Genomic DNA, 23271 nt, shown 5'->3' on the forward strand with positions numbered 1-23271 from the left:
AAGTCTATCTCTTCGCCACACACCTTTAATTCCAGCACTCCAAGGGTGAGTTTGAGACCAGCTTGGTCTACATAGTGTTTAGGCCGGCCAGGGCTGCACAGTGAGACCCTGACTCAAAACTAAAATATTTCTGCATAGAGGCTTCAGGGGAATGTCACCCACCCCTATAAATCACATGCATCCCTGAGAGACAGTGCCACACACAGCCGTGCGAAAGCACAAGCAACGTGTAGCTTTTATCTGTCTACCTAACATTCCTGGGATTACATTCCAAAAGGGACATCCTGAATAAATAAAGTGTGGTGGGCACTCACACACAACAGATTTATTCAGCTGTAAGAAGCATAAATGCATGGAACTGGTAAGTGTCAGAAATAAACCAGACTCAAACAAAATCCTCCCTTCTCCCTCTCCCAATACCTTCTACCCCTCCCCCTCCTTTCTCCTTCTCTCTTAATTGCCCTCAGCTTTCTACTCTGTTTTCTTCCATGATGGGCATCAGGCCTGACCCACATACACACACACACACACACACACACACACTCACACACACACACACAACTCAGGCACTGGTGATCTTTAGGAAGTAGAAGGATATCTCTGATTGGCTAGAACACAGTGCCTCTGCTGCATCTCCTGGCCATGCCTGTGTGCAGTGGGGTGGGTGTGATTGACATTGATTGACAGACAGTGATGGGATATTCAGTTGTATAAGTGAGCTCAAAGCTGCCTGTTCATCACTGTCCAGAGCTCCAGACACTCCTGATAAGAAGGCAGCAGAGGCCAGGGCAATGCCAAGTGCAAGCCCCAGGCAGGGGTGAGCTGTGTCCGTGGCTGAGGATTTGCTCCAAGGACAGTGGGGTGGGGCAGCAGGGTTCTCTGGGCTGCAGGGGCATCTTGGGCTCCGCCTTTTATGCTGGCTCCTCCCCCTGTATTCCCTGTAGGGCAATGGGGTCCGCTGCCCACCTCTGCCTTTCAACAGCCCCTCTCCAGCCGTTGCAGAAGAGGACCACAGCTGGTGTTAACAGCCAGAGTAGGGCTACTGCAGGCTTAGTGGGTATTTGAACCAAATGACCTTCAAGTGCATAATCCTCCCGGAACCTACTGCATATAAAAGCTAAGATTTTTGTCATCCGAGCCTGGTCTGTGTGTGTTTAAGGAGTGGTTTTCATTCAGGCTGAAGCCTTATCTGCAAACCCAGCACATGCTGGCACAGGTGAGAAATGGAAGGGGGGGGTCCCTAGAGGAAAAAACCAGGGGAGCCCAAGACTGAACTCTGAATGTCAAGTGACAGCAGCATCTCCAGGAGTCACGTGAGCACGTGATTTTATTTGGCCCATCATGTGGCCAACAGAATGGCTTTGAACCCTGTGTCAGAGTCAAGATCACCTGGGGCAGATCTGTTCCCAGGGTGGAGCCTGCAATGGAGTCACTTGGGGTGCTGGGGCACGCAAACACACTGTTCAGGCAGCCATTGCCTAATGGGGGAGCCATTTGTACTTCCCTACAAATTCATGCTGCCCTACTGTGTCAGTTTGGAAAACCACAGGTGAAGAGTTTCGTGGCAATGTAGTCCCTGGAATTAGGCAATGCGTATGTTATGGTATGGTAAACATAGAACATTGGGCAACATTTCATGTAATTCACTGGCCCACTCCTTTCTTGGATGGTGGTAGACGGTCAGAATTGGTAACTGTCAGGATTTAAGCTCAGTGGGGATCAGTACTTGTGACATGTGGTATTCCTCCACGCTAGCTCTTTATGAAATGCTGAGGAGTGACCACATGCCTTTTCTTGTGGCACTAAAATGTTACAAACCCCTTGATAGAACACATCATTAGCTAGCAGGTTCACCAAAGTGAGCAGCTTTGATAAAGCAGGGGAAACAAACAAACATGCTGTTAAAACCCTAAACCTGTTCTTCCACCAAGCAATAAGGATTAATGATCTCAAAGAAAGCATCAGCGGAGGGCTGGCTCAGTGGGAGAGCATTTACCTCCACGAGCGAGGTCCCAAGTTCAATCCCCAGCCACACACACACACACACACACACACACACACACACACACACGGGCATGGTAATACATGCTTCCATCCCTAAGAGGCTGAAGCAGGAGTCTCTTCAGTTCAAGGCCAGTGCGGGCTACACAGCAAGACCTCGTCTCAAAAGAACATTCACAAGAGGGAAAGGTTCACTCAAGATCACAAGGAGAATCCAGACAAGGCAGTCCTCAGGCAGGATCTGCCCAGACCTCGGTTTACATTCCTGCTCGGGCTCTGTCTTTCAACCCCATGTGGTGGCCAAGACCAGAAGTGCTCTGGGTGTGACTTAGGTGTGGAGGGACAGCATGCAAGTGAGTCTCTGTGGTCCTCTTCTGCAACTGCAGATAGCTCCCACTGGAGAGGGACTGTTGAAAGGCAGAGATGGGCAATGAGCCCCACTGCCCTACAGAGAATACAGATGGAGGAGTCAGCATAAAAGGTGGAGCCCAAGATGCCCCTGCAGCCCAGAGAACCCTGCTGCCCCACCCCACTGTCCTTGGAGCAAATCCTCAGCCATTGACACAGCTCACCCCTGCCTGGGGCTTGCATGTGGCATTGCCCTGGCCTCTGCTGCCTTCTAATTATCAAGAGTGTCTGCAGCTCTGGACAGTGATAAACTGGCTGCTCAATTATGCAACTGAATGTTCCGCTACTGTCAATCACACCGTTGGCTCCTCCTCCTGAGCTGTACCACACCCCTCTCATTACTGCTTCAGATATCCAAAGCCCGGCACAGCCTGTGTCCTGCACCATCCTCACACGAGCAAGGAGCCCACTAGAGGAAAGTCATCAGATACAGACAGGCCGCCTGATGCATGAGGCCCTGGGGTTCTTAGTACAGCATAAAACAGCAGCTATGAAAAACATAGAAAATAAGTCAACCATAAACCTACAATCCAGAAAAAAATCACACTAACCTCGCCTACACATCGTTACATCTATGTATTTATTTTGTATTTATTAAGTCACAGTCTCGTGTAGCTCAGGCTAGCCTCAGATTTTCTGTGTAGATTCGGATGGCCTTGAACTTCCAACACTCTGGTCTCTACTGCCCCAGTGTTAGGATCACAGGCATGTCCCACCAAGCCTAGCAGTAAGAGCAGCTTTAAAAATAAATTAATTAATTAAAACTACAGTCTATTCTACAAGATGTTTTGGGGCCTTTTTCATTCAGTAATGTACTGTGAACATTTTCTCAGGACACGGCATGTTCTGCAGTGTCAAAATCAATGTTTTTTCCACAGGAGATCATCCTGTGTTGTTTTGGTTTTAGGATTTGCCTAAAAGATTCCTTACAAGGGGCTGGGGTGAAGGCTCAACAGTTAAGAGCACTGGCTTGCTTTTGCAGAGGACCTGGGTTCGGTTCCCAACACCCACAGTGGCTCACAACCATCTGTAAACCATCTGTAAACCCAGTCCCAGGGGGATCTGACAGCTTTTTCTGGTGCGAATACATATATGTAGGTATGCATAGACATAAAAAATAAAATAAACCTTAAAATACATATAATAATAATAATAATACATCCTTCCATTGAATAACTTCATCCTGCCTTCATATTTATTATGGGTTTTATTGTTGATTTTTGTAGATAGGACCTTCTATACTTCGGGTTGGTTAGCCTCCTGCCTGAGCCTTTCTAGTGCTGGGCTTACAGGGCTGTGCCATGACGTTTGGCCCTTTGGGCTATCCTGTCTCACAGCCCTCACCCCAGGCCATCCCTGAAGATAGTCGACTGACTTTAGTGGCAAAGAGACCCCGAGAGCACATGTCCCCTTGCAGGGGTGACACTGTGCCTGGGGTTCTTCCGACGGGCTTTCTACAGGACCACTATAGCGGGCTTCCTACGGGACCACTATAGCACGCTTCCTACGGGACCACTGTAGCAGGCTTCTTGGAGCTCAGAAGCAGCAATGGAGACCCGCTGCTGGTTCTCACCCTTTCCAATGTGCCTCCTGGTGTTTTCTATGGTCGAGTTTCTGTTTACATTTGAGAGAAGCCCAAGGCAGAACCTATTCCTGTTATTGGAAGGGTCGGTGAAGCCGTCTATGAGCACGCTCCGCGAGGACGCCTGGAAAGTCTCTCCGACCCGGTTGTTTAGTTCGTAGTAGGCAACAGAACACCAGTGCTGGGGTTCCTCGTAGCAAACTGGCCGGAAGTCTGAAAGAAACCAAGAGAGAAGGTGCCACACCACTGTCACCTCTGGGCTCCGGAGCTCACGATTGCAACAGGAAGCGCTGTGACCGCTTTAAACCAGAATGTTAATTGTAGAACCTTTGCAGTCCTTCTGGGCTGGGCTTGCTCATGTGTTCATCGTATCCCTGAGTTTAAGGCCACACTCCCTGTTAGTTTCCACTTCGAGGACATCTGTAAACATTCTTGTTTACAGGTGTGATGAAAGGAGGGGCCTGGGAAAGACAGCACCTGGCAGACCAGTGTAAAATGTTGCCAGCCCCAGAGTAAACACAGCTAAGAGAGAGGCAGCCGACCACCTCATCTAGAGAGAAAGATAGCATCCTGTTGTTATAGAACTGAACTGAATCCCAGTGTCAAAAGCCTTAATTCTGCAGTAATGATTGATAACAAGTTTGAATATGATAACAAACCAAATTGAAAGCACTGAATGAATTATATTCAAGGAATAAAAATCTAGATAGAAAGGATCACACTCCTATTTACATATAACATAAGTATATCTTAAGGAGAGCTGGCTTCCCAGCTTGGCTAGGGTCTGACCATAGACAGAAAGAGGACAGAGGACATCCTCCTGTTAGTGTAACCTGGTGGAATCCAGCCAGTACAGGTGAGATTTTACAAATATGCAACTTACAGTATAATTATCCTGTCCTCCAGCCACTGGTCCCAACCCTATGTTTCAAACACATGGCAGGGCAATTCTCTATGCGGTGAGTACTGAGCGAGCCGGCTTTTCAGGCTCTTGGTTAGACACAGGAGAGAGGGACAGAATACAAGGCATACTTATAAACAAGGGTTAAGAGAAAACACCAAAGACGCTTTGAAGGAAGATGTTCCTCTTAATATCTGCACATCTCATAAGCTCTCTGAGAGAAAAATAAAATTTTGTTAATCTCTTAACTCTTTCTCAGCAACCTCAGGCAAGGCTTGCATATAGTGAGTTTGTGATTATCCATTAAGTAAAAAGGATTTAGGAATAAAACTGTGAGGCAACCTGTATCCAAGGACGCCAGCTGTGTGTCTGCAGGCCTTAGACTGTAACTGTGGGCGCCAGTTGTGTGTCTGCAGGCATTAGAATGTAACTGTGGGTGCCAGCTGTGTGTCTGCAGGCCTTAGACTGTAACTGTGGGTGCCAGCTGTGTGTCTGCAGGCCTTAGACTGTAACCCTGGGCACCAGCTGTGTGTCTGCAGGCCTTAGACTGTAACTGTGGGAGCCAGCTGTGTGTCTGCAGGCCTTAGACTGTAACTGTGGGAGCCAGCTGTGTGTCTGCAGGCCTTAGACTATAACTGTGGGCACCAGCTGTGTGTCTGCAGGCCTTAGACTATAACTGTGGGCACCAGCTGTGTGTCTGCAGGCCTTAGACTGTAACCCTGGGCACCAGCTGTGTGTCTGCAGGCCTTAGACTGTAACTGTGGGAGCCAGCTGTGTGTCTGCAGGCCTTAGACTGTAACTGTGGACTCCAGCTGTGTGTCTGCAGGCAGCTGTGTGTCTGCAGGCCTTAGACTGTAACCCTGGGCACCAGCTGTGTGTCTGCAGGCCTTAGACTGTAACTGTGGGCATCAGCTGTGTGTCTGTAGGCAGCTGTATCTGGAGGCTTTAGATTGTAACTGTGAGCACCAGCTGTGTGTCTGCAGGCCTTAGACTATAACTGTGGGTGCCAGTAGTATGTACGCAGGCCTTTGGCTACTTTCAGCTTCAGATATTATTAATCTCACATTGAAGAGGCCCCTATAATTCTCTTCTTCGTGTCTCTTCTTTGACCAACTTCGCAGATGCCATAGCACATCATCATAGAGCCACACTAGAGCAGTGGTCCCCAACCTTCCTGATGCTGTGACCCTTTAATACACTCCCTCATGTTGTGTGTTGAATGTAGTTTTGGCTACTCTGCCTAAGCTCCAGGAATGGGCTGTGCCACCAGGCCCCATCCAGCTCCCCTTGAATCCACAGATCAAAGACACACACACACAACTGTTCCTTTTCAACTTGCCTTAGGACACAATTGCTGCGCACTACTATCCACTGCCTGGAAAAGTGTGCCCTGAACAATATTCCTACCTCCATACCTCCCTCCTGCCCTAAACTTTAGCTGCTAAAATACATGTAGTCCCAGCTAAACACCCCTGACCACCCACCTATAGGAACGGCCACTGGCCTAGATCCTCCCCAGACCTCACTTGGCTGCTTGGCTTTTCTCTCTCCAAAGCATGGAGAACCTCTCCTTCCTTCCATCTCTTTTCCTCTAAGGACCCAGAAGTCCCGCCTTCTGCCCAGCAATTGGCCCATGGCTTCTTTACTGACAGATCAAGAACCAATTGCGGAACAGGACTTAGCATAAGCACTGCCCCCACGGTGGTGATTTCCCCTACACCATAAAGTTATTTTTGCACCTACTTCATAACTGTAATTTTATTACTGTTATGAATTTTAATGTAAATATCTGATATGCAGGATATCTGATATTTGATCCTAAAGGGGGAGCTGAGACCCCTGCCCTAGAGGTCCCTTCCTCTTACATATGCTTTTTCAGTCTAGCATGAAGCTCCTGAAGAATTTTCAGAGTAGAGAGAGAATGTGTTAGCCGGAGTTGGGGCCTCATTCTGCATTTCCCTGAGTTCATGAACATGGCTTTTGGAGTAAAAGACACCTTTTGACTGTTCAGAGACAAGCAAACAAAGGCCTAAACTTGGTTCTCTTTATGGCCTGCTTGCTCTCAGGCCAAAACTCACTTCGTTAGCCAATTAGTTAGTTGGTTGGTTGGTTGGTTGGTTGGTTGGTTATTGTGTGTGCATGAAGTGCCTGTGGAGGTCAGAAGACAACTTCACATAAATAAGTTCTAGGGATGTAACTCAAGCTGGCAGACTTATGTAACAAGTGCTTTTACCTGCTGAGCTATCAAGCCAGCCTTTTCTTTCAGTCTTTAAATGTTTACATTTTTGTTAAACAACACCATGTTAATCTTATTTCTACACTCAGCAAAGTGCCACGTGCCTGTGATCCAGCACTGGGGAAACTGAGGCAAGAGAATGGTGGGTTCTAGACCACCCTGTATAAAAGCAGGACCAGGTTTCTAAACAAACCAACCAATAATCACGTATTTTGTAAATGCCCAGGGATGGCTTTCCATTCCACTTAGTATCTGAAAGAGGACTGACTGGTTCCAAAAATATGTGTCTGCAGTTCTACTCCAAAATGGGTCCAATCCTGGTTATTCCAGAGAGGGGTGAATTACACAGCCCAGGCCCACAGAAGGCTCTGTAAACCAAAACCACTGACATGCAAGATGTGAAAGGCACTGCAAATGTGCAAGACACGACAACCACACTTAAAATCATCCGCAAGCGTCCCGTTTCCCACGGACTGACCTGAGTGTTGATAGGGACTGTCTGACTCGGAAGGACTTCCGGGGGAATGCGGGTAGCTGGTGGGGCATGGAGACTGCGGAAACACGTGGCCTGGCGAGGAGGGAGGTGCGGGACAGAGTGACTGCTGGAAAGAGTCAGGGTAAGTGGCGTTGTGCGGCATGAGGGGTTCGCTGTGCAGCGAGGCACTTCGGAACTTGGCCAGGAGGCTGAGCTGAGGGTTGTACTCGCTGTGTCTTGGTACCAGCACTGGAGGCAGAACTAGGAACAAAGAGAAGACCAGAGGGTGCACTAAGCAACCTAGGCCAGGCGGTGGTGGTGCACGTCTTTAATCCCAGCACTCGGGAGGCAGAGGCAGGCGGATTTCAGAGTTCAAGGCCAGCCTGGTCTACAGCGTGCGTTCCAGAACAGCCAAGGCTACACAGAGAAGCCCTGTCTCGAAAAACAAACAAAACAAAACAAAGGAGGTTGGTTCCAAATGTTTGCAATAAAACCTAGGTGAGACCCAGAATATTTTCCATTAGAGACCACACTGAATTATTTAGATGACTAGCCCCAAGTTCGGACTCCTTGCTGCTGCTGAACTATTCTATGCCTTACCACAATGACCTAAAAGCCACCAGGTAAAATATTAGCAGTAAATGAAGAAATGAAGTAAAAAATCAGAGCCAACAATGAAAACCTATCAATTAAGTGTGTTCAGGTCAGCAGGTCCCTTCTGGCCTTCCTCCGCCTTCCCACTACTGGCAGTAGAACCCATGGGCATGGGGTTCCAGGCCTGTGCCAGCCTGGGCTCCACTCATTAAAATGAACATGAGCGACAGCTACTTACAAAATGGTGGTGGTGGTGGTGGTGGTGGTGGTTTTTCAAGGCAGGGTTTCTCTGTGTAGCCCTGGCCATCCTGGAACTCACTCTGTAGACCAGGCTGTCCTTGAACTCAGAGATCCACTTGCCTCTGCCTCTCCAGTTTTGAGATTAAAGGCATGAGACACTGCCCGGCCCAAATTATTTTATGAACGAGACAGAACCTGAAAGAGGGGACCCAAGTTTTCCTAGTAACATGGGAGGACCACTTTTGGACCCCGAAGACACCCCGAGGGTGGCGTTCTGACCATAATGACAACTTGAGGATCTAGAGGGCTGTCAAATTAGACCGCTGTTGGTTGTTCCTGTGATATGAGTGCCACAGCTGTACCCTTGGGGATATCTTGCCAGGCTGCTCATTGTCACGGTCCATAGCTTTACAGCTAGGTAGGACCAGTTTTCTTCCGTAGAAGCTTGCATAACCTCTTCAGATACTGAGAACCAGCCCTCAAGGAGGGGGCTACTAGGTCAGTTTCAGCTCCATTCCTGTAAGGAAAATCACCTCGTTCTATTAAAAAGTTGTTAGGAGTGGAAAAAAAAAACCTTAGCTTAAATATTATTTTAAATTAATATTATACATGATTTTAAATTATATAATCCCAGCTCATCTTTTTAGAAATTTAAACCTACAACTAAAGACACAAAAGCTATCTATATATGTAAAATATTCAGACATTTATCTTAAGAGAATTCTAAACTGAAATGAAAACTCAAAAAACTATAAAATTTGGCTTTTGGATAAGTACCTAAAAAAGAAAACGAAGTGCATCTTTATACACATCCTATTAGTAATCACATTTTAGAACTGTTACTCCTAAAATATTCGTGAAAGATTTATTTTCTGAGTATATATGGGGGCAGATACCTGCTGATGATCACAAAGGGGGCTGGATCCCCCAGATCTGGAGAAACAGGCAACACTGGTGCTGGGAACCAAATTGGTGTCCTCTGCAAGAGCAATGTGTGTGATCTTACCAGCTGAGCCATGGCTCCAGTCCCAGAATGTCTTAATGAACGTTTTGCCATTTAGATATGTTTTTGTATAAACTCAGATATTACTAATGGGGTTTTGTTTTTGTTCAGAATCATGTTGTGTGATGATGGCTGTCCTCAAATGGTGGAGGTCAAACTGTGGGCACTTTCAGATTCCTGGCATGTAAAGAGAGTTCAGAGAGAATGAAAGAAGGCAGGTTGACATTGGAGCAAACTCATCGGGTTTGCTGAGAGAGTGGAACCTTCCAATCACCCCCGTCCCAGAGAGCAAGCCCCACACAGAGATGTGATGTTCTTGACGCCAAGATGGCAAGTTTGGGGAACTTGAAGGGTATGGCCTGTCACCCAGCCTGTGATGTGGAATGGGTTTGAATACAGCACTATAGGAGGAGAATATGGGAGAATTGGGCTTCCATTCAGACAGCACAATGGTGTGATCTCCCCGAGTTCCTGGAATTAGGCAGTTAGTCAACCAAACAGGAGAAGGCGCCCACTAAAAACTGCTTTCCCTGGAAGGCCAGGGAACTCCCACCCCTTCAAGGTCAGGAAACTGCTACAGTGGAGAAAAGAGGGGACCTCTTCCAAAGCGGGGAGCTATATGGACGGACACACACCTGCATGCTCAAGCTGGTGTGTGAAGAGTTTGGAAACGTCACTTTCTGTATTTAAAACATGAAATCGGGGAAGGGGAGGGGGGGCGGGCTAGTGAGATGGCTCAGTGGTTAAGAGCACTGACTGTTCTTCCGAAGGTCCTGAGTTCAAATCCCAGCAACCACATGGTGGCTCACAACCATCTGGAACAAGATCTGACTCACTTTTCTGGTGTGTCTGAAGACAGCTACAGTGTGCTTACATATAATAAATAAATAAATATTTTAAAAAACCATGAAATTGTAAGCATTTTGAAGGGCTGTGAGTACAGGTATGGAAGAGTGCTCCCATATGGAGTGTGAAGTCCTGGGTTTACTCCCACCAAAGGGGAAAAGGGGCACAAGGAGGGTTGTCAGTGAGAGAGCACTATCTCACAAGTGTGACGGCCTGGAAGCCATCTCAGCAAAAAACAAAAACTATTTAGGAACAATGCCCACTTTTCCCAACCCCTTACTTCAGTCCTGGACTCTTTCAGGAGATCCCCTTAGCTGTTTCATATGGAGATAGAGCACCTTGTGTGTAATGGAGATTATAGCAAGGTAGAGCCTACACCCAGCCTTCAGTTTTACCCTAATGGTCAGTGCTTTCAGTCTGCATGGGGGAGAAGGGGCTTCTCTCTCTCTCTCTCTCTCTCTCTCTCTCTCTCTCTCTCTCTCTCTCTCTCTCTCTCTCTCTCTCCCCCTCCCTCCCTCCCTCCCTCCCTCCCTCCCTCCCTCCCTCTTGTTAATCATGATTAAGGCACCAAATCTCTTAAGAACTAGGAAGGGCTTAGTTCTCCAAAGTCCACTCAAATAAAACCGCATTTTTCCAAAACCCTACCAACCTTGCAAGCCTTTTCGTATAAGAGTATCATGATTCTCTGAGTGCACGGTTTTTGGAGCCATTTCTTCAGTGTCACCCCACCCCACCCCAACCCCACGGGCTCACATCCCAAATATGGAGGTCATTTTCCCGATGATGTGCCATCACCATTGTGATCTTGACCTCCAGGCAAGCAGGAAGCCCCGGAAGCACCCACCTGGGGTCTCCACTCTGCGGTAATGGTATGGGTTGATGCAGACCTCCTTCTGCTTGGAGCCGAACGGGAACTCACAGCACTCCAAGGGCTTCAGCTCATGATGGGACTGTAGGTCTGGCCAGCGCCACACGCGGCAGTAGATGACGTGGGGCAGCCCCTTTCGGTGGGACACCTGGAGGCGTCCATCGAGGGACCGTGGGATGGTGACACACTTGCTAGGCTGACCCGGGCAGCTCAGCGCCCTCTCCAGTTCATCCATGGCACCTTTCTTCTTCTTTAACTTCTTCACCAAAGAGTCCACCGCCTTCTCTGCCCACTTCTCCTCTTCATCTCCCTGCTTCCAGCCCAGCAGCCGCTTCACTGCGGGGCTGGTGAAGGAGAAGAGGGAGCTGATGGGGGTGCTGGGGTGCATAGGAGGCAGAGCTCAGGCTGCTGCACGGGGAAAGAGGATGAGACCTTTCAAGGCTTGCAGGGCCCTGGGCAGGTCGGCGGCAAGTACCTGTCCGCGGATGTCATAGGAACAAGCTTGCCTTTCCTTCTGGAAGCAGTGGGGTCCGATTCAAATTGGGAGATGGGCTGACGTCTTCCAAAGCTCTTGGAAAGTGGAGCCAGCTTACTCTGAAAGACAGAACAAGCCTTCGTGAGCCATCTGGGCCATTTTCAGACTAGGTGAGGAGGGACTGAGGGCACAAAGTACCCTCGAGTGCTTTAACTTGAAAACCCCAAGACACTGCTGAGCCTGCCTTCCCCCCGACCCCCACCCCGACTCCCAGCCAGATCTTAGTCACTGCCTTCCAAATCTCTAATCATAGTTTCTCTCTTCCTCTCCATTTACCCAGCACTGAGTACAGCCTGCCCAAGCATGGCTGCCTCCACATCATGGCTTTTCTCCTTTAGCCGCTCTCCCATACCAATCTCTTTCCTCCCAAACACAATCTCATCAAGTCATTTTCCTGTTAAAAGATGGCGTGGGTCCCTCAACTACCACATGAAGGCTCTGCCTGAATTTTCAGGGTTCCCCAACCTCCTCCCCCTGCATATTTGCTCTCTCTTTATTTCTTGGTTGCACAAATAATCCACCCGCAGTGTGGAAAATGTGCACAAGCAGACAGAGAGGTACCGAGACCTCCAACAGTCACTGCTCAGACATCACTGTGCAGTGTCTCAGAAAAGCCGTTCACGGTGTGCTTCTAGAAATCACTGTGGTCCCTGAGGCCTTTTCTGGGCTGTGAGGTCCTCTCTTCCGAATACACATGGCTGTGATCTAAATGATCTTCATATACATCAGCCAAAACAACAGATTGTAACAGTCCCATAGCGAGGTGGAAATGAGAACATAGCTACCACTCATTACACCAGCATTCAAGAAATTTGCAATGATAAACAATGCCGATTCCAACACATTTTTAAACATGGTCTTTAATTTTAAAATGTCTTCCTTGAGGTTGGAGAGATGGCTCATCTATTAAGAGCACTTGCTGCTCTTGTGGAAGACATGGGTTTGATTCCCAGTAGCTGACAACCACCCTATAACTCCAGTTTGAGGAGATCTGTTGCCCTCTTCTGGCCTCCTTGGGCATGGCACACAGGTATATACACAGTAAAACATATACACACAAATAAAAAATGAAACAAAAAGATTTGCTTCATAAAAGGTGTACTTATGCTTTAAAATTACATTTATTTATTTGGTGTGTGCATGCCTGTGTGTGCTTGTGTTCGTGTTTCCGTGTTCGTGTACATGTGCATGCATGTACACATGCACGCTGGGCTCTGGGTGGAACTCAGGTCTACAGACTGCAGCAAGTGCCGTTACCCACTGTACCACCTCGCTGGCCTGTGAATCAGTAACTTTGTAAAAAAAAAAAAAAAAAAAAAAAAACTGTTTCAATGACCAAAGTGGAAGAAAATTGAGAGATGTAGTCCACACCACACCCATTAAGTTTCTTAACAATTTTTAAGTGGAAAGACGCCATGAACCAAAATGTTTGAGAACTGCCTTTCTTCCAGACCCAGCATCACACAGGTGACCGAACACCAAATGACACCACAGTCTTATTTGTTATTTTGCCCCCAAATCAACTGGCCTCCCTCTAAAGGATACATTCCCCCTGTGCCACACAACAGACACATTTAAACTTGCTGAGCTGCAACCAAATTGAAACAGTGCCAGGAACCCACTACCTTATTCATGTGAAACGAGGCTACTGGTCACATCACTGTGAAACAAACCGACCCTTCCAGTCTCTTGGACTCAGCCTAGGTCAAAAATCTCCGCCAGCTGCTTGTTAACATGCAGTTAAAAGTATCATTTTCTCCTTTGCTTCCCTGAGGGAAAGCTACCATTTTTGCCTGTTTGCTTTGTTTATATTTTTCAGTGCAAGGCCCGTGCATGCTAGGCTGTCAATGGGTTTCGCTCTAGACCTTGAACTACTCTGGAAGGAACATTTCCTTGATCCCCTAGGCCAGGATCAGCGCCTGCAAAGAGCACTCAGGTTAGGCAAACTGGATACCGTCCCATACACAGAAGGCAATGCTCACACACTCCCCTCCTCACGAGGACCTTATTAGGATGCTCCAGAGCAAACTGTGCTTGAGGAGGCCAGAGAAAGGCTCCAAGGCTGTTCTTTTTCACTGGGCAGCTTGACTTACTCTCCATTTTCTTTGGAAAGGTTGATTTTTGTGGCTTAACCGTTGTGAATTTATAAAGTAGAGTGAAGTCACCACGAATGAGTTGTGTTTACTCAATCTAGACAGGCTGCCTTAGAGCAATGGTCAGTGTGGCCCAAAGCTTTCAGGAGGAAGGGACCATGAGCCTAGGAGCCCTTAGGATTCTGCTTAGTTTTATGTGGGATTTGTTACTAGTGAGTTATGGCATACGTCTTCACACATAGTTCAGTGGGAAAGAAAACTTTTCATTTAAAAAAAAAAAAGAGTCCAGCAGAATTCAACTAAATCCACTACCTAAAACAAAATAACAAAGGCCCACCTCTCTGTTCCAGGGAACAAATGACAGTTGTCTTCTATGGAGATGGTTTGGGTTTTTGTTCTTAACTGTGGGATCCTACCAATTTATTGGAGCAAAGTAACTTGTATGAAACAAACAAACAAACAGAAAAATAGACTATATTGTAAGACATCTAAGACAGAAAAGGCAAGTTCTATGGTGTGAATAATAAGATGATTAAAACCTTTCATCCTAGCTATGTGTCTGGAGCCGGATGCATCGGCAATATAAACTTCATATTTTTACTTATGCTTTACAGTCAATTGCTCCTAAACTATGTTTCTTGAAACTGCCTGAAACTTACCAAGAGAGTGATCCTCAGGGACTGGCATCCTTCTCTGATACACTGAGGGTCTGAGAAGCCTCGTTCTTCAAGTCTGACCTCACTGTGAATTCTCGATAACCTCAGAAGCCACACAGTGACCACGGAGCAGGATTTTAAGGCTTCAATCCAGCCCTTAGTCCAACAAGCAGAGACCTTTGCACTGAGGAAGCCTCTGAAATATGAAATACAGAACTTCACGATGATAAATAGCCAAGCTTGACCGTGACCACCATATAAAGAGGCAAAACAGAAACTGCCTGAAAGTTAAAAATTTAAATCAGGCTAGCTGAAGGATATGGAGACGTTCCACCATTATCCTCTCTGCTTGCCTGTACGCCTGATGTCTTGTTACTGGGAAATGTGTTAAAACTTAATCAAACTTAGAATCTCATGGTTCTTCCCCTACCAGTTTGTGTTTTCCCAGGAGAAGCAGCCTGGAGTCTGTTACATGACCCCATTCCTCATTTCAGACAGGAGAGGACCTAGGGGACTCTGTTCCCGGGATCTGCCCATCAGAAGAGCATCCACAGTGTGGTCCCCTCTGCCTGTGTGAGTTTAACAAGTGCCAGCCTGACTCCCTACAGCTGCTGGAGAATCTAAATGTCCACTGACCTCGGCCTCCAGCCCACCTGACTGCCTGATGGCACCAATGCCCAGCCTGCCTCTCACCTGAATAGAGCACCCCCAGTGTGGTCATTTATACAAACTAACAATACAGTACAATCAGTGGAAGGGTGGATAGTGTTGCTTGTAGTTTATCTTTTCAATGTGCAAAGAACACAGCCAACAAATGAAACAGCTTTTAGATTCGTTGCAGGAATCTTTCTGGAATAAGCTCTCTGATGTCAATGAGGCTGGAAGAGAGATGTCACCGCTGGAATGAAGCCAGGCCCCTGAGGGGCTTCAGTTCCCTGTCCCACTATGTCCTTCTAGATGGTCTGGAACTTGCTATGTAGACCAAGCTGGCATGGAACTTAAGAGAATTGCCTGTCTCTGCTTCCTGGGTCCTGGGATTAAAAGTGTACACCACCATGCCTGCCCAATTACTATTTATTTCCACTGACCCAGCCTCCTTGGGAGAGTCTGTCTTTTAATTCTGAAGAGATGGGATCTCAGAATCCTGAGACAGATCTGTCTACTGCTCCAGATCATCTCAACATACCCAGTGAGTGGAAACCTTGAGAAGCCCTTCCTGAAGACACAATATCATTCTGGGGTACCAGTGCTCATTTCGAAGGAAGTATAAGCATGATGCCCCTTTTGACTCTCTACTCATGGCCAGTGCTGAGTATGTGTTAATAAACCCTCTCCAAACAGTTTACTGACCACACTCAGTAAACAACGTTTGCTGAAAGAACTGTTCTGACCACTTTTGCATTGCATCTTCTACAACACTAGTTAACAAAGCAAATAAGAAGTGCTTTCAGGGGGCTGGAGAGATGGCTCAGTGGTTAAGAGCACTGGCTGCTCTTCCAGTGGTCCTGAGTTCAATTCCCAGCAACCACATGGTGGCTCACAACCATCTGTAATGGGATCTGATGCCCTCCTGTGGTGTGTCCGAAGACAGTGACATTGTACCCACATACATGAAGTAAATAAATGGCCCTCGGCCCTCTTGAGCTTAGATGTTTGACATTTGAATACTCAACTATTGGATGATATTGTCAAACCATGAAGTGCTGTGCAGAAAAGCACAGTGGTCTTGAGAAAGGCACGGGGACCCGCCAGTGGCCACACTGACAGCAAACAAGCCAAAAGCATAAGTGCAGAAGGCTTGTCTAAAGGATGGAGGCAGGAGACTCAGGCATTCGAGAGCATCCTTGGGTCCATAGCAAGTCTGGGGCCAGCCTCAGCTATATGAGACCCTATTCTCAAAACACAAATGGAGTGATTTATTTTACAAATAATAATATAATAATAAATAAAATAAAATGAAGAGAGAGAGAGAATGGGAGTAGAGAAGAAGAGAAACTAGTGAGAGCAGATGTAGGCATGCGTCCTGGCTGGTTATATATCAGGTTGACACAAACTAGAGTCAATAGAGAAGAGCTATTCATCAGAGAGAAGGGAACTGCAACAGAGGGATGCCTCCATGAGATCCAGCTGTAAAGCATTTCTTAATTAGCGATCAATGTGGGAGGGCCCAGCCCATTGTGGGTGGTGCCATCCCTGGGCTGGTGGTCCTGGGTTCTATAAGAAAGCAGGCTGAGCAAGCCATGGGGAGCAAGCCCATAAGCATCACTTTCCCAGGAATGCTGCTCTGTGTGAGCTCCTGCCCTCGCTGCTTTTGCTGATGAACTGCAACACAGAACTGTGAGTGAGACAAACCCTTTCCTCCCTAAGCTGCTTTTGGTCATGGTGTTTCATCTTCACAGCAGCAGTAACCCCCAACTAAGACAGCAGGTTTACCCATCTGGTCATAGGAAGACTCTAAAGTCAATGAAGCCAGTGAAACTGGGAGTGGGTAAGAAATTTGAGAGGGATGGAAAAGCTGAGAGGTGGGGATAGATGAAGAGCAGAGTGTATTCTGGAGGGAAACTCCTACAGGGCCTCTCATCCATGAGGACACAAAAAGTTACAGTGAGGCTGGGAGGCTGGGGAGGCTGGCACTGGGGGGGCTGGAGAGGCTGGCACTGGGGGGGCTGGGGGGGACTGGCTGGGGATATAAAGAAAAGGCTCAGGCAAGCAGGTACTCAGCTCTGGTGAGCCCCCCAAACATTCTATCAGAACATAAACCTGCCACTTTCCCCCTCAAGCAGACGCGGCCCTCGAGTGGGAAAGATAAAAACCAACTCTTGACTATTTGGGGGATGGGCCCTTGACTCAGCATTTGTACATTAAGTTCCCTGAAGAAGTCAGGAAGAGCAATGGGGCAGCCTGTCCACAGGACAGCAGCAGCAGGAGAGAGGACTGGGGTGTTCCCGGCCATGGGGAGAGAAGGAGGCTAGGGAGAAGGGAGCTAGCTGGCTTTACACCCTGCATTTTCAGTTAGCTGGGAAATAACTCTCAGCTCGGAGAAACTCCATAGAAACTGAGGTGTGCAGAAGACTGGGGAGGGCTTCGACCTTGGTTTCTCAAAGCGCTGATTGAGCTTCAGAAGAAAACCTGGAACCTCCCCTGAATAGGCTTTTTACTAATCAACATTGATTCTTGCCCTCCCTCCCCTGCACTTCCTGGAGTGGTGGCATCGGATTAGTCACTCTGAGGCACCCACAGCTCGGTTAAGACTACAGAGATAGGCATGGTTAGTGGAACCGCTAAGCTCTGGCTTAGCTAGCTTGGCCTTGGCCCTAGGTCTCATCCCCAGCATGGCTTAAGCAGGGTGGGGAGTGGAGGGAGGCTTGACTATAAAGTGCTCACTGCAAGCACCTCACACCAATCCCCACCACCCATATAAAATCTAGAGGAGCGGCGGTGGCATGTACCTGTGGCAAGCAGAGACAAGAGGATCCCTGGGGTCCACAGCTCAGTCTGGCCAGATTAACTGAGGAACCCTGTCTCAAAGAAAGAGTCAAGGAAGATAGCTGATGTCTACCTACAACTTCTGCAAATACACACACATATGTGCACACTCCCCAACACAGGTACACACACATGAACATATAGACACGTACCAAGGAGAAAACCTATTAACTCTGACACACTCACACACACACACTCTCTCTCTCACACACACACACACACACACTCACACTATATAAAGTAGTGTGAGTGTGTGTGTGTGTGTGTGTGTGTATGTATGTATGTATGTATGTATATGAGGCTACATGTTTATTTCCTTCCCAAGATAAGACTTGTGGAACCTAAAATGGGTAGTGACCATTCTTATACATAGAGTCACCCCGTATATAACTATAACTCCAATTTAAGGATATATGATGCTCTCTTTTGGCCTCCACAGGCACTAGTCACTCACAGGGGCACATATATACATGAAGGCAGAATACTTTTACAATTAAAAAAAAAAGGAAAGTGGACACCAAATTAGACCTCTGACCTCTACATGCACATATACACACCAGAGACCGAGACAGAAAGAGACAGGTATAGACAGACAGAGAAAGAGAGACAGACAGACAGAGAAAATAGAGACACAGAGAGAGAGGGAGAGAGAGAGAGAATATGATTGTTTTGGTGAAATAGCACAAACTCAACAGAAGACTAATAAAATGCCTTTAACTCATAGAAAAACCCAAATGTGGCCTCTCAAGTCAGACCTGATTCAAATGTGCTTCTTGGTTTATATTAGAAAATGCTGATGGAAATTTCCCATGAATGTGAGCTTACATCTTCCCAGTCCACACAATGCAGGTCTTCCTTGCCCAGGCATATCCATAACTCTTAACATGTTTAGCAAACACCCCACGTTCTCAAGGGCAGTCAGCATCCAGGCCAAGTATTTCTACATGAATGATCGATGAATCGCAAATTCGAGATCCTTACAAATCTATTTTTACTGCATTATTTATAAACTTGTGAATAACTATTGCCCTTAAAAAATCCTGGACCTTAGCAACCCCGAGAAGAATAAACCAGATCTTACGCAACAGAAGGTATCTTGACTCCAAGCAAATCTAACCCGTGAAAATCTGGGCTTACCACAAATATAAACTTGGGAAGGATTATTTATCTTACAAGGGGAGTAATAATGAATGTGCAAGCATAATTCCATCTCCCCAAACCTGTTTCACATTCAGATTTCCAAGAGATAAGTAGCCTTCCATTCAGCAAATGTTTACTAAGGCCTTTCCATATTGCTATTTGAGTCAACACTGCATCTCATACATTCAACTGCCAAAGGTATATCTAACTTTTTGGTAGAGACCAGTGCAGGCCTGATAGCAGAATTAAGAGATCTCATTACTTTCAAAATATAATTTTAACCTTAAAAATACACAGTGTAAATCTTACCTCCTAGATATTGTTGTTGGGCCCTGAAGGACCATTGTCAGCAAACTGCAGAATGAATCAAATTAGTGTTGGAGACACTCTATATTATAAACTCTTTGCCCATCAAAACACCACCAATTTTAAAAACTTTGGGAACTTTACAACTGCTCCAGTTTTTGTGTAAGCAGGCAGTATTATTTCACAGCTGAAGTCAGTGAGCCCCTTGCCAAATAAATAAATAAATGTTGCCTGCACAGCCTTCAGAAACAAGATAAACTGTATCATTCTAAATATCAGGCAATACCCATGTAGAGTATCTCAGCCCAAACATGGGTAGTGGTCCCATAATACAGAGGACAGAGACTTAAAAAAAGACATTCTATTGGGGGGGAGGTTGTTTGTTTGTTTGTTTGCTTTTTGGTTTTTTGTTTTGTTTTGTTTTTATTCAGTACCTTGCTTTTGTCAAAACAGAAGTCATATTTACATGTTAAATTTTTACTCCATTTCTTTCCCACTTTGGTCCTCTGAGAAGCAAGAATGAGTACCTGTTTTGCTTGATACTGGTGCCATCAAAAACATCCTGACTGGGACTAGAGAGGTGGCTCAGCAGTTCAGAGCACTGGCTACTCTTGCAGAGGACCCAGTTTTAGTTCCCAGCACCCACATGTCGGCTCACAACCATCTCTGATGCCCTCTTCTGGCCGTTTTGAGCACTGCAAGCACATGTTACACCTGTATGCATGTAGGCACACACTCATACACATAAAATTCTTTAAAAGCAAAAGCAAACTATTATTTGTTTAAAATCTATGTAAACAGCCTCTGAAGCCTTCTGAAGGAACCCCCAGCACGTCCCTCATTCTTTGAGTCAGTCATGGTGACCCTCCGTGATCCCACTAAGCACCAGGCAGCACATCTACAGCTCTGATGCCATCAGCTTGCTTCAAATATTGAGTCTTACAAGGGTAATACAAGACGCTAGAGTCCACTTCTGGCCTTGTTAAATGGCTTGCTAGTGGAGAAGGGACATGATGTTTGACTTAACCTACAATTTCTTTTTGAAATACAAGTGGCAAGAGCGTCTGAGATGACTAATCTTGATTTTCCACGTGAATGAACTGAAAAGTGCTTGGGAGAATCACTGAAGCACATACGTGTCTTGGCATGTCTGCGAGGGGGTTTTCAGAGAGCACTGACAAAGCAAGGGACTCTCACCCTGAGTAGGTGACATCATTCCATGTTGCACGGACAGAATGAAAGAAGAGAAAGGAGGAGCTGTCTGGCTGTGAAACTGCCTCTCTCTGCACTCTAGGAGCCATCATGTGAGAAGCTGTGACACACCACACTCCTTCTGCCTCAATAGACTAGAACATCAGACACCACCAGCCCAGTAACCTCTCCTCCTGTGGAGTTTGTCAGGTGTTACGTCACAGTGAGGAGAATCTGACTAACTCCAAGTCCTCTGTGCCATTTCTGTAGCAATGGCTTTTCCGCGACGTTCCCAGCCAGTGGAGAGCCACAGTCTATAGCAGGCTGACAAGGACAGCTCTCCTGACTCCCCAGGCCCGAGCTGGGATCCCGAGGCATGAATGTGAGCACCTCCAGGCTGCCAGTTTTCTCCAAGTGGGGATAACAGTATAGCTAAGATGGCACCAACTGCCAGTGACATTCTTCCCCCAGCAAGGCCAACCTCTGAAATCTTCCCAGATAGTGCCACCAGGTGGGGACCAAGTGTTCAAAAGTATTCACCAATAGGGGAAATTCTCAATTGAACCACCACATGCACACACTTGCTTTCTCCAAAGGATTAGCCCACCACATATTTTACCTTATCTTGCTCAAACTGTACCAAAGTGGAATTACTCATTTCTTTTTTTAGAACAATCAGATTTAGTATATTCACCATGCTACATGGCCACCACCTCTCGCCAGCTCATAAGCTCAACTTGTCCCACTAAGACAAAACACAACTCCCGCTTAGCAGGTCCTTCCCCTGTCTCCCTCCCACAACATGCACTCTGTGTCTATGGACTAGATCCTTCTACAGCTAATCAGGTACCCAGGAGACATTTACAAGTGCATAAATGTGTCCGTAAACATAGGTGCCGATCCGATCATTCATTCAGCCATACAGATGACATACATGTAGCTTCTACCTTCAGGCTACTGTGAACTGTGATGATACGAATCTGTGGGTGCAGACACGTGTTTGAGTGAGGGTGATCAATTCTTTGGGGCATAGCCCTGGGAGGGAAGCTGCAGTGTGCCATATGGAGTTTGGGTTTAACTTTGTTAGAAATTGCTCAATTATTTTCTGTAGCAGCCAAAGTATTTTACACTTACGGCTTTGTTTTGCATTGATTTTAAGATGGGGTGTGGGTATGCAGCTGGGGCTGGCCTTGCCTTTACAATTGTTATACTTCACATCTCAAGGGTTGGGATTATAGGTGCAGACTACTATACCCCGTGGGTAATTTTGTTGCTGTAAAGCCCTTTATTCATTTTGATTGTGTAGATTGTGTGTGTGTGTGTGTGTGCAGATAATCATCCTGAATGTTGCCTTTGAATTTTTTGTGTTAAAATTTTTCAATGCATAAAAAAAAATTGTTTGTTTTGTTTTTTAAATAGGCTCTCTCAATGTAGCCCTTCGTGTCCTAGGACTTCCTATATAGACCAACTGACCTCAAGACAAAGAGATCTACCAGCCTCTGCCTTCTGAGTGCAGACATTAAAGGTGTGTGCCGCTACATCCAGATCAAGAATACTCTTGGGTGGGCGTGGTGGCGCACGCCTTTAATCCCAGCACTCGGGAGGCAGAGGCAGGCAGATTTCTGAGTTTGAGGCCAGCCTGGTCTACAAAGTGAGTTCCAGGACAGCCAGGGCTACCAGAGAAACCCTGTCTCAAAAAACAGCAACAACAACAAAAACCAAAACCAAAAGAAAATAAAAAAAAATAATAAAAAAAAAGAATATTCTTAATTTTAGTAGTATATATTTACCCTTTCTTGGTTATCTATGCTTTTGATGTAACCTATGAGAATCCATTACCAAACTCAAGTCCATGAAAAATTACCGTTACGCTGTCTTCTAAAAGTTGTATTGTTTTGGCTTTTATACTTACGTCACTGACCAATGAAATTGTGTGTGTGTGTGTGTGTGTGTGTGTGTGTGTGTGTGTGTGTGTGTATGTGTGTGTGTGTATGTATGTGTGTGTATGTGTTTGTGTGTATATGTGTGTGTGTATGTGTGTGTATGTGTGTATGTGTGTGTGTGTATGTGTGTATGTGTGTGTGTATGTGTGTGTGTATGTATGTGTGTGTATGTGTATGTGTGTATGTGTGTGTGTGTATGTGTTGTGTATGTGTTTGTGTGTATGTGTGTGTGTGTATGTGTGTGTATGTGTGTGTGTGTGTGTGTGTGTGCATGAGCACTTACGCATAAGTAGTTGTGGGATAACTAGGTAACCATATACAGAAGGATGAAGTTGGAACGCTTACCTGTTACCACTGCTGGTTACACTCTTCCTTCTCCACTACATGGTCTTACTGACATTCTTATAAAACAACGATGGACATAAATGTTTGTCTTTAGCCTTTGAACTTTCTTGTTTTGTTTTTTTTAAGATTTATTTATTTAGTATATGTAAGTACACTGTAGCTGTCTTCAGACACCCCAGAAGAGGGCATCAGATCCCATTACAGATGGTTGTGAGCCACCATGTGGTTGCTGGGATTTGAACTCAGGACCTTTGGAAGAGCAGTCAGTGCTCTTAACCACTGAGCCATCTCTCCAGCACCTTTGAACTTTCAATTGCACTTCTTTGGTCTCTGTCAGTCCCTAGGCCAACACCACATTATTTTGACTATTGTAAATTCACATTAGGTTTTAAAATTGGAATATTATGAGTGTTCTGTGTTAG

General features: G+C 46.3%; 1 protein-coding gene across 1 annotated transcript in view; it reads right to left on the reverse strand.

Annotated features, from left to right (window-relative positions):
* The window catches only part of Smad9 (SMAD family member 9), a 47153-nt gene that overhangs the window by 8285 nt on the left and 15597 nt on the right, over positions 1 to 23271 (reverse strand). The window contains exons 2-4 of the mRNA XM_021158391.3: positions 11131 to 11748; positions 7607 to 7864; positions 3983 to 4204 (exon numbers count right to left, since the gene is read on the reverse strand). Of these exons, the coding sequence (XP_021014050.1) occupies positions 3983 to 4204; positions 7607 to 7864; positions 11131 to 11542 (892 nt within the window). The 5' untranslated portion in view covers positions 11543 to 11748. The remainder of the gene's footprint in view (positions 1 to 3982; positions 4205 to 7606; positions 7865 to 11130; positions 11749 to 23271) is intronic.

This window comes from Mus caroli, unplaced genomic scaffold (assembly GCF_978045245.1).
Source record: "Mus caroli unplaced genomic scaffold, Mus_caroli_1 scaffold_3, whole genome shotgun sequence".
Taxonomy (NCBI): domain Eukaryota; kingdom Metazoa; phylum Chordata; class Mammalia; order Rodentia; family Muridae; genus Mus; species Mus caroli.